Source organism: Pelobates fuscus, chromosome 4, assembly GCF_036172605.1.
Source record: "Pelobates fuscus isolate aPelFus1 chromosome 4, aPelFus1.pri, whole genome shotgun sequence".
NCBI classification, from domain to species: domain Eukaryota; kingdom Metazoa; phylum Chordata; class Amphibia; order Anura; family Pelobatidae; genus Pelobates; species Pelobates fuscus.
The window spans coordinates 363014180-363026522 of NC_086320.1; the positions used below are offsets into that span (position 1 = coordinate 363014180).

The 12343-nt window shown below is 40.4% G+C and overlaps 1 protein-coding gene across 1 annotated transcript in view; it reads left to right on the plus strand.

Moving 5' to 3' along the window:
- The window catches only part of PTPRN2 (protein tyrosine phosphatase receptor type N2), an 808683-nt gene that overhangs the window by 107212 nt on the left and 689128 nt on the right, over positions 1–12343 (plus strand). The window contains exon 2 of the mRNA XM_063452665.1: positions 5608–5658. Coding sequence (XP_063308735.1) covers positions 5608–5658 — 51 coding nt within the window. The remainder of the gene's footprint in view (positions 1–5607; positions 5659–12343) is intronic.

The window sequence follows — 12343 nt, forward strand, 5'->3', positions numbered from 1 at the left end:
GGGTGTTGAGTGCCCAGAGGGCGTACCTGTGCCTGTTTGGTTCGGGCCTCAAGCTTTGCCCAGAAGCGGAGGAAAAGCTTGTTAAGTCGTTGTTCTAAGCTTGCTTGTGGGACTTGGATGCTTGGTGGCTCAGGCATGTTCAGTCCTGTGTGTCCGTCCGCCATTTTGTAGGAGCACATGGCGGTTCCAGGTCGCATCGCTGCTACCGCTCGCAGGAGTCGAGGGCAGGTGAGGCAGCCAGTGGGGACCGGGATAACCCCCACCGGTCCATGGTGGCGGGGGGAAGATGTCTGTACCCGTAGCAGCCCGTGGCAGTGAGGCAGGGCAGCGGCCGTCCACCCCGTCCTCCGCTCAGGTGGGCCGCCATCCACAGGGTGTCGCTGGATCGACCCGAGCTTCAGCTTGTCGGTTGTGGGGTCAGGCAGCCTCCTCTCCAGAGTGCTTTTACCCGTTTTTATTCTACTTGTTGAGTGGTTAGCGTTTGTTTTGTCCATTTCAGGCCTCAGGATTCAGGAGCCCAGTTAACTTGCGACTGATCAGCTCGGCGACTTAGCCCCGCCCCCATAGAATATATATTAACAATAAATAATATCCTTTCTTTGGCATGGATCTGGTAGCACTTAAGGTTTGCTGTTTTACACAAACGGTGAGGTTCTCTTGGGAATTAATAAACCAGTAGTGATGGAAATGTGTTGATGAATTTAATTCTCTGATAACTCTGAGGACTTATCAAAACCTATTAATGTTATTCAATTACTTGCAGATAATAAACAGTCAAATGCAAAGTCGTGTGATATGGAACCCTTAGAGGACTGGGACATTGACTTTGAAATGTGGAATCAATTTCTGATTATTAATTAGCATTATTTATCCAGTTTAATAATGTTAGGTGTTTATAGGTGGTTTATTCATCCAGCTAGTGTACATTCTGTAAGAAAACCACATGGTTTGCTTAGATAAACTACTGATATCACTTTAAGTTTCGAAGTATCAGTGCAGAATTGGCCCTTATTAGTTTACTTGCTTCAGACTTGCCATAAGGTGGTGTGTATGTGTATGTCGTTTCTACCTGATTTTAAAGAAGTTCTTGTGACAATTTGGTTTATTTGTGCTAACCTGTGGTATTGACAGGTTTCATTAACTCATTCTAGTTAGAGAGGAAGTTTAATAAAAATAACTTTTCATCAACCACTTATCGATCAATCTTTATTATAGATGTCCAGCTTGGAAGCTGTCATCAGAGCACAAAAAACACGATTAAAGGACCACTATAGGCACCCAGACCACTTCAGCTCAATGAAGTGGTCTAGGTGCCAGGTTCCTCTAGTGCTAGTGTTATCCCTGCACCTGAATACAAAGCAGTTTCATAGAAACTGCTATGTTCACATTGAGGGTTAATCCAGCCTCTAGTGGCTGTCTCCCTAGAGGCGCTTCCGCAATGCTCACTGTGAAAATCACAGTGAGAAGACGCTGGACGTCCATAGGAAAGCATTGAGTAATGCTTTCATATGGGCTGTTTGAATGCACGCACGGCTCTTGCCACGCAAGCTCATTCGGATCTGATGTCAGCAGGAGGAGGAGAGGTCACCAGCACAGAGGGAGCCCGGCGCTGGATAAAGGTAAGTGGCTGAAGGGGCTTTAACCCCTTCAGCCCAGCGGGATGGGGGCGGGACCTAATGACCCTATAGTGCCAGGAAAACAAGTTTGTTTTCCTGGCACTATAATGCTCCTTTAAGCCACTACAACTAGTTCAGGAAATGTGTTTTACAATAAAATGGTAAGAAGAAGAAGGAGAAAGAAAGTTTGAGTCCATCTTGCATGTCTCTCTGGACATATTTAGACGTGGGGTTCTAACATATTTGCAACAAGCAATAATATGCTGAAACCTAAGACTGCAAGCTGAGAATGCTGTCGCAAAATGTATACATTGTTTGTATACAGAAGTTGGTCAAGCTTTGTTGATAAAATTGAACTCAAGGAGGTTCTGTCACACTTTTAGAATAAAGTCAGGACCTATTCATGTTTGGAATGCGCTTGAACCAGTTAAGAGGCAAGCATGTGACACAATCTGGTAGACAGCTAGGTCAATTCAGCTTTAAAAGGACCCCTGGTCTGTGTGTTATTAGCAATTTGTGGAATGTCTGTGTTCTCAATGAATCCCATTTTTATAATCACAGTGGCCCCTTTAATGATACAAAAAAGCAAAGAACCTGGCACTCCCATTGCAGGAAGGTGAAACCAATGCTGTAATTAAAGGGACATACATCACTTTAAGACAACTGTCTCATTCAAAAGCTCTAACGTTCAAGGAAATATCAAATAAGCACTTTTTGTTACTATGAGGGAATTATATTAACAGCTTATATTATAAACTGCCTTACAAAAAAATACTACGTATTCCTGCTGGGAAGATTTATTTTCATTATTACCATCAATTTCTTGCAAACGAGGCCCAACGTGATCATTGTAATGTGAAAAGTCTTAGAATATAAAATATCATTCTTCTAAACAAACAATTAAAAAGTCATGTTTTTTCCTTCAGTTTTTTCTGAAAATATGCCTGTGAGAAATTTAAATAGACGGACAAATCAAACGTTGCACTAGTTTGAGCAATTTGTTAAAGATAGATTTTTTTTATGGCACTTGCAGAATAAAATAAATTCATTTACCTAATAAGCATCTTCTATAATATTTACTTCTTTTATAACACTGTCATTTTTTGGTACCAAGGGTCTTTTTGCTAACGGTCAGGTTTTGCCAAGTGCCATGCCCTCCCATGGAAGATATATAGCAGTTGTGAGTTTATGTCACTAGTAGGTGGTCACAAAAACCCCCATGACTGGCACGCACCTCTGCCTCTGCTCTGGTAATGGCAGGACAATAGAGAATTAGTGGATCAGCAAGTGGACTCTAATTCTTTCCTAAACTCAGCGACTGAAGGCACTTGGAAGTGAAATTATAACTTAAAGGGAAACTATAGTGCCAGGAAAAAAAACTTGTTTTCCTGGCATTATAGCTTCCCCCTCCCTCACAGCCCCCATTGAGGTGCAGAAGGGGTTAAAAAAAACTACTGTCACTTACCTGGGTCCAACCCTGATGTCCCTCAGCGCTAGCTCTGGTCCGCCTTTGCTCCTCCTCAGCCGGCATCCGGCAGAACAGACCTAACGTGAAGACGTCCAGCGTCAGGCAACCAAAAGTCGCCTTAAAGCCCAGAAGTCCGTCTAGTGGCTGTCAGGGGTCTGTTCGGGATGGGGTGCTGACCAGTACAGCAAACTCTATAGGGTGGAACCCAGAATGCAAAGAAACCAATATACACACAAATCAACATTTGACAAGAAACAAAAAGGATAAATGGCCATGTGTCCTTTTTGTTTCAGTGTGTTCCTGCTAGCAGTGGTCTCATTCCTCTGCTCCTTTCCTTGCAGATAACCAGAGGCATTCTATATGGTCCTCCTTGTTATAAGTATATTAGAGTGTGGGGTGGTGTTTCCTATTGCGCACCTTGTACTCTGTCCTTTTTGTTTTGCACTTTATGTAGTGTCTTTTGAGTGATTACAGACACTAAGGTTGCTGCATTATCATATTTTAACGAGCGCCAATCCACCCATATGCAATAGTTTTTTACTTTGGTTATTTGCAAAAAATTGATAGTTAAGGAAGACAGTTAAATAAAATACAAACACAGATAACTGAATGTAGCAGAAGGGAGACTGGGTACAGGAAAAGCAGGAAAGGCCTCTGGATACAGGGAACGCGGCCTTTGGACACAAGGAACGCAAGAAAGGCCTCTTGATACAAGGAACTCAGGTTGGGCCTCTGGATACAGGGAAGCAGTCAGCTCAGGAACACATGGAGACAGCCAGCTAGGGTTAGGCAGAACCAGACCAACAACATTAACATTAATGAACTGGCAAACAAGAAGGGGTGAGGCTCAACTAAATAGGGAGATGATAATCACAAAGTAAGGCCAGCTGGGAATTGAGAGAGATCTCAGTCTGGGTCTAGCAGGCTGGAATGGCGCCACAGACAGGTAGTGGCACTGTGAGGTACTGCACCAGACTGAGAATAAACCAAATTGTGACATTGGCTGTCTGGTAGAAACGCTGGTAGATGCTGACAGCCACTCGAGGTGGAGTTAACCCAGACAGGTAATTATTGCAGTTTATTAAAAACTGCAATAATTACCATTGGGTTACGGGACCTGGGACACTGCACTCAGACCACTTTAATAAGCTGATGTGGTCTGGGTGCCTATAGTGTCCCTTTAATTACCAACAAAGCCATGAGAGATCAGAAGAAGCTGGAGCTAATGGTTTGCACATCTCATATAGCAGTTTGCGGATACGTGACCATGTACAAACAATAGTGCAAATACATTGCCTTTTGGATCCATCCCAGACTCTTTGCAGCTTTGATGCTTGTAGTCTACATGAGATCACAAGGCACCAGACATCACAAGGCACTTTGTTTCCTAACATCAGGATCTATGGTCCAAAAAAGACCCCATGTTACTCTGGCCAACACGAATGATGTCATGCTGTTTTTAATTTTTTTTTCAAGGTTTTGAAGAATGAATATGCACTAAATATCCTAAATTGCTTGAATTCAGGGTACATTGTCATACAGTGTGTGTGTGTGTGACAGAGAGAGACGGAGAGAGAAAGAGAGAGAGGGACAGGGGTTTGTGCATTTATAAAGGTATAGGGAACAGAAGAGGGGCAAGTGTACTTTGTTATGATTTGTTTTTTTTCCCTTTTTTACGAGAGCTGTTTATTTAGGACCTTCCCCATGTGTGCAGCATGCTGTAAGATGTATACAGACACGGTACCAACTGTCCCAGAAAATGCTAAATTTTTACATAAACATAGGCTGAGATATTTTTAGACACATCAAACACTAATTTGCTGCCAAATGTTTCACTAGGTTTTACCCTGCAAACAGAATAATTCGTTTAGTTACTGCAATTTCAGCCATGAATCAATGCGTATCTGCGTACATCGATCATATGTGCTTTTCAAGCTGTAATAATTGCAGTGCCTTAAGCAAGCCAATTGGAAGAATAACAGAGCCTACATCTGTAGTAATCCCATTAAACTAATGGATACTAATTTATAACCCGTCCTTGCTTTCATCATTTCGCACAATATTCTTGTATTACGCTTAATAGAAGCAGCCTTTTTACAGGACATTATAATAGGGTTAGAGATTTGCGTAAATTCTCTCTTTCAAACAAATAGGTTAAAAAAACATAAGTTTTCCCTCTTCAGAGACATTCCTAAAATGAAACATAACACAAGTGCATACAAGATTACACAGGTGCAGCTCGTATCATGACATGCAATTTTTACAAATCCGTTGAAAATCTTTTTAGACAGCTAAGAAACGAAAAATGTAATTTTGTTTTCCCTGTACGGAGTCACATGTTGAAAGGAATATCTGTCTTCTCTCTTGTCAGGAGCTTTGTTGCTACAAGAACATTTTATAACCTCTTTATGTTTCAAGTCATTCCTGAGATACCACGGTGCATTAAAAATGTTAACAAAACAACATGTTTTTCAAAATTTTTCTAAAAGATAACAATTTTACTGTATTTTCTTGTTTTTGTAGGCTGCTTGTTTGAAGATGATCTCTGCAAACCATTTGAAATGTGCTTAAACGGTAAGAAATAATTCATATATATTTTGTTTATATATTTGCCTATTTCATATCATCTTTAATCACTTAACAGTAAACTGCATTACATTGAAAACTGAACTGCTTAACAGCCAAACTGTAAAAAAAAAAAAAAAAAAAAAAAAAAAGGTGAATTGGAGAAAAATCTGTTCATTTGGCATACATTTTTAATTTGCTTTATCATTTGCCTCTGTATATGGCATAAGCCCTATATGACTGTAACGTGAAGTCTGATTTTAAAGGAATGTGGTTAACGGTTTCTGCTGATACAATCCAATTACTGTCATTGAAAATTTCACAAGGCCGCTGATATACCTGTTTTTCTTCCCTTATGGATTGAACCTGTTAAAGGAACACTCCAAACACCATAACCAACGCAGTGTGCTGTAGTGGTTGTAGTGTCAGGAGGACCCCTCCCCCCAGTGCAGATAGAATCATTGTCTGCTAATGAGTTGATTTCTTACCTAGGGTGTGCTAAACGCTGCTCTCTGTTTAAGGCAGACACTAGAGGAGTTTCCCGTACAACGATTAAAGGGACACTGTAGGCGCCCAGACCACTTCAGCTCACTGAAATAGTCTGGGTACAGTGTCCATTTTGCACTTAGTGCGGCAATGTAAAACATTGCAGCTCTAAGTCTGCTCCCTGTGGCTGTCTACCAGACAGCCACTAGAAGGCTTCCAGAATCGAAACGGATCTTTGGTCCATTATCTGACGCTGGACATCCTCACGCTCTGCATGAGGACTTACAGCATTAGATTTTTCCCCATGGGGAAATCCTAATGCGAGCGCGGCCATTGGCTGACGTCGGCGTGGGAGGAAAGTGGGAGGAGTCTGATCCAGCACCGAGGGACATCGGTGCTCGATTCAGGTAAGTGCCACAGGAGAGGGAGTGCGAAAGAGTGCGAGGGAGTGCGAGGGAGGGGGGCACCTTAGAAACCTATAGTGCCAGGAAAATGGCTTTGTTTTCCTGGCACTATAAGATCCCTTTAAGACTCCATGTGATGCCGCAGAATTCAAATCTTTCTGCATATGAGAAGCATTGGATGCATGTGCGGCTCTTGCAGAGCATGTGCATCAGATCCCCAGTCACCTTTGTGAGGAGCATTGGATCAGACCATCACTGGAGGAGACCATGCCTCTTCGATGACATTGTGTGAGGCGTAGCAGAGAGCAGCGCAAAGGGAGCCTCAATGCTGTAAAAAATGTTTTCTTAATTTTTATTACACAAGGGGCTCTATAGTATTAAGAATGCAGGTGTGTATTCTGAAAGCTATAGTGTTTCTTTAAATTTAATTTAACAGAAATTGGTTGTATTGGATACAGAGATTTAACATTTGAAGTGCCTGACTGGCTTAAAAATGCTTAGGTTAGACTTGGGAACCTTTAACTTCCCAATTTTTTTTTGCAAAACCTGCTTTACTCAATCAGATTCAAGCAATGAGAGCATAAAAAAACAAAAACCTTCAAAGGTGCTAATTACTTTTAACTGAATTTGAAAGCAGTCATTATAGAGCTAATTAAGATACATTTGTGTGTAGCCTGGCAGGAGAGAAAACTGGACTGAATTTAAAGCATATGTCAGTCATCCTTCATTTTCATGAATATGGACCTGTAATTGGATAAAAGTAACATAAAAACACGTGAATTGTGGGTAAATCTTTATTCACTAGCTTGCAGTTGAGGAGTTAGAAAAAGTTGGAAAAATTACAATGTGGGTGTTTTACTTTAAGATGTGCAGTTCCAAATGTAAATTCTCCACAATCCATAATTGAATTAACAGAACGCATTTTTTTCCGGCAGTAGTGAATCTTTAACTTGTGGCTTATACATTAAACATTAAATTGTCGAAAACTTTAGATGTTGGTGATTTGGAAAATGCATCCATCTCTGCTTTACTCAAAGCTTGACTTTTATATCCTGCATATTGCAATTCAGTTTTCAAGCCTTGATATTCAGGGTTATTCTCTAAAGTGAGAATTCAAAGTGAGTTTCAATTTTAAGGTAAAAGTCAAAAAGGAAACAACTCTTTAAGCGAGCTATGCTGCCCCCACCCTGAACAATTTCCATGAGATTCCAACCCAGTCAAGAGATATACTTAGTCAAAGTAGGGACTACTTTGTCTCTATATATTTCCTATGCCTGACACATCTTGACACTGGGCGGAGCTACTGCTCTCTGGAAGTTTCAATCTCTCTAGCCATCACCAGTGAAAGCTGCAGGAAATTGGATGGTCTTTTGGGATCTTCCACACATCTCAATGCTGCACTCTCATGCCTGAGCTGACCAGATGACACACCAGAAAAAGATGGTGGCCCCCACGAGGGACAAGTTAAGGTAAGTATAACCTTTCCCTACCCCCGACCACCAGTGTCAATGTCACCGTTGGGGGTCTTGCAAATTCTGCAACGTCTCCAGCCGGTGACAAGGCCGCTTTTAAATTTTACATTCACTTTGAATTTGCTTTGAATTGTCACTTTATTGAATAAGCCTGTTGGTGTGCATCTGAGGTCTTGCCTGTGTTTAATTGACTTATACACACACTGCAAATGTGTTGCAAAATACTATTAGCTTGTAGCTCAGAAACTATTTGCAAATATTGCTGTTTGTATCCACAGTTTGTATGCATATTAATGAGTATTGCATTCCAAAAGTGGCAACAAGCCAAGTAAGATGTACTTAACACGCATTTGCATTTTTAGTATATTTTAGCAGTTCAAGGTTACACTTTTAACAGTTTATAGAAAAATTTGTTTCCACGTTAATGAGACCTGAAAAGATAAATGTTGCCAAATTGCTTTCTTAAGCTGTGTATATACAGGTTATGGCTTTGATTTAATAAGCTTTCCAAAGGATTCAGTACTGTTAGAAAAAAATCTCCAATTGATTTATCTACAAAAATTACCCATGGATTTTCTAACAGCATTGAATCATTTGGATGTCTTATTAAACGGAGACCTATATGCTGCACATAAGTAAATGAGGTGGAATTCATGTGATACACATTGGGTTATAGAGACACAAGGAGCGATCATCAAATGTGGTTAAAGTGACGCGTGTTTTGTAATCGTCATTGTTAGCATATTTATAACATGGTAAGACAACTGTGCTAGTCGTGGTAGAAAAGCATTAGTCTTGAAAAAGATGATTCAAAAAGCTGGTGCATAGCACAATAACGAGAGCAACATAATTAAATGTCATAATTATCCTCCACAATAACAAGGTCAGAAACGCTCTGCACTAGGAATTTTAAGACAATGTCTTCATTTTCTGTGTTGCAGTCTACAATCTCCAACAAAGATTATAAACGATTTTAGAATAGGTGTAGGCAGTAGTGTATTTTAAGGGTTATCTATTTAGTTTACAGAGGCTCTTAGACATGAAAACATACCTACATTTTGAAAAAAAAACAATAATAATAATAATACAAAAATAAATATATAAAATGTTTTTTGTTTTCTATCTTTTGTTTTAGCACGTTGTTTTGTTTTTTAATGAGCACTTTTGTCTCATGTAGGATATTTTATAGCATTGTGATAGGCGTCCTAGATGTTCCCAAGCCAAAACAAATTCACTGAAAATCAGTCTTCCGTGCATAAATTACTTTCAGCCCCATTTGTGGAGTGTACCACCGCTACTAGAAAAAAAAGACTTCAAATGAAAAATAACACCTCAATCCATTTAGACTGTAAAAGCACATGAATTATACCTTTATTTTTGTACATGGTATTGTTTGGACACAGGGGACGGGGGAGGCACTAAAACTACTTGCTAACATGTTTTGTACCTTAATGGCACTTCACCAGAGACTCAGAGAAAGTTCTGTTAAGGTATCAAACACCTTACATGGTATATTTAGTGCTCCCTCCTACTCCGAGTATCCAACCCATGGCATGTACACAAAAAAAAGTATGATTCATGTGCCCTGTATAGTTCAAATAGATTGAGGTGCTGTTTTTCATAGGAAGTCTATTTTTTCTTTCATTATGTTCTCAAAAAATGCTAATTTGTTACATGCAAACCAGACAGGCACACGTTTTCTCATTCTGATAGTTTTCTGGAATGCCACATGGAAATGCGTTGGGATGCATTAAGAAGTTGCAGTAATGTACATACGTGCCGTGTCTTTCTGTGGCAGAGGGCCAGATACTGTTATCAGTAAGAGAAGCTCTGTGCAATTCCCATAAACCACCACTGGAGTATGTTTACCCAAGCACTTTCCATTCTTTTTATTTCTCGCACCTTCTCTGCGAGCCAACAGAGGTTTTGGTGTGTACCATTAAACATAACCCTGATTGTTTTATAAAAAAAAAAAAAAGACTTTACAGTTCATTCACGACCGCAAAGCACCCCAGGACATACGCACCCCATTGTGCTATAGAATATCCAATACTACATGTCTATAAATGTGGCACAGTAGCAGTTATAAAACCTTATAAAAACCTTTTTAACTATACAGTCTTTAAAAATAATACTTTTATACACTCGTATGTTCCCACAGTTGACAGTGGAGGAGTGTGAGTAGGGATATAACACAAAGGTGGAGTTTAAAAAGGAAAAAACATGCAAAAGTCCCCATGATCTTGTACTGAACATGTTGCTTATATTCTAGGAATATTGTCACTTCAGCTGCAGCCTCCTCGTGCTCCCTCCTTGTGGTCTTCCATTTTAAGTGATGCTTCGGTAATAGTTAGGTTATCTCACTTCCCACCAACCTGTTCACATTGCAGTGACCTTGAGAGAAGGACGTAATGTTAGCGCTTTAGAAGCTATGGTATCAGAGAGTTAACTGACCCAGCTTCTAGTGCGTGTGTGCCATCACAAAGTGAACACACTGCCAGGCAGAGCACTGTGATCTTTGGTCGGGTAAGCGCTGCTACTGACCAAGGATCACGTATAATGATGGTGCTCAGGGAAGGACATTATGAGGTTGCCACTGAAGTGTCAGTATTCCATTAACTGAAAACCCAATTATTAATTCTAATAACAATTCATATGGCAGAAATAAAAATACGCGAAAATGTATGTCTTTGAAGTTACCTCCCTGTAAAATACCATGGTACCAATTTAGAAATGCCATTTGTGAACACTGTAAGTGCCGATAAGGCAGTAGGATAACATTTTCTGTAAGCTACAATGTATAGGAATCAGATACATTATACCACACGGTGTTAAAAGAAACGAATCTCACAGCTCTGTGATACCCTGGAAAGTGGACGTTTCCTTTACACCGAGACACATTCATCACAAAATAATTTGGCTCTGGGGATTTATTTCCACTCCCGTGAAGAATTATGAGAGCATGAGATTAATGTCTACATTTTGTTAACATAGTAAAATATGATGAAATAGAGTCGTTCATGACTCCAAGGTCATGTAGGTATAAAAACAATAAGGAAAATCGCGCTTTGTTCTCTCAATAAATAAATAAAGAGATAAATCATTTGTATACCATTCATTAAAATTATAATACCTTATACAATATAGCCAGATTCAATAAACAGGATGTAGAGGAAAATAACAACAGAGCCTTAGTTGTGCATATACTCATGTATATACAGTACACAAGCAACATATTGTTTGTAACATCACTCCATGACATCACATTTTGCCCTCTGACACTCCAGCGCAGAGACTGGACCACTATCAGGGTGCGACAGCCATGATGGTTGTCAAGGGCCTGGTGGGCCTTATATCTTCAGGGACCCGGTCAGCGCTGCGGCCGTGTAATAGTGCGGCCGGGCCCCTTTCAAAATGTCAGCCACCACGCAAGTAGTGCTGGGAGGAAGTGACGTCCTTGGGCTATTAGGCACCCTGTGAGAAAAGTCTTCATGGCGCCCCCCCAAGTGGTCACTTCCTCCCAGCTCACTCCGCGCGGGAAGAGCGCGCGCCTGTGAAGAGGGAGCCACGCCGACTCCCATCATCCCCAGCCACCCTCCTGCAAAGAAAAGGTAAGAGACAGGAGGGTGGCTGGAAAATGAGCTGTGTGTGTGCATGTATGTATGTCTGTCTGTGTATGTATGCATGTATGTGTATGTCTGTCTGTATGTCTGTCTGTCTGTCTTTATGCATGTATGTCTATGTATGTGTGTCTGTCTGTATGCGTGTGTCTGTCTGTCTGTGTATGTATGTTTGTCTCTATGTCTATGTCTGTCTGTCTGGATGCATGCATGTCTGTCTGTATGTCTGTGTGTATGTCTGTCTGTATGCATGTATGTGTATGTCTGTCTGTATGTCTATGTCTGTCTGTCTGCATGTATGTGTATGTCTGTCTGTGTATGTATCTATGTATGTCTGTGTGTCTGTATGCATGTATATGCATGTATGTGTATGTATGTCTGTCTGTGTATGTATGTATGTCTGTCCGTATGTCTATGTATGTATGTCTGTCCGTATGTCTATGTATGTATGAATGTCTGTCTGTATGTCTATGTCTGTCTGTATGCATGTATGTGTATGTCTGTCTGTGTATGTATCTATGTATGTCTGTGTGTCTGTATGCATGTATGTGTATGTATGTCTGTCTGTGTATGTATATATGTCTGTCTGTGTGTCTGTATGCATGTATGTGTATGTATGTCTGTCTGTGTATGTATGTATGTCTGTCCGTATGTCTATGTATGTATGTATGTATATGTCTGTATGTATGTATGTATGTATGTATGTCTGTCT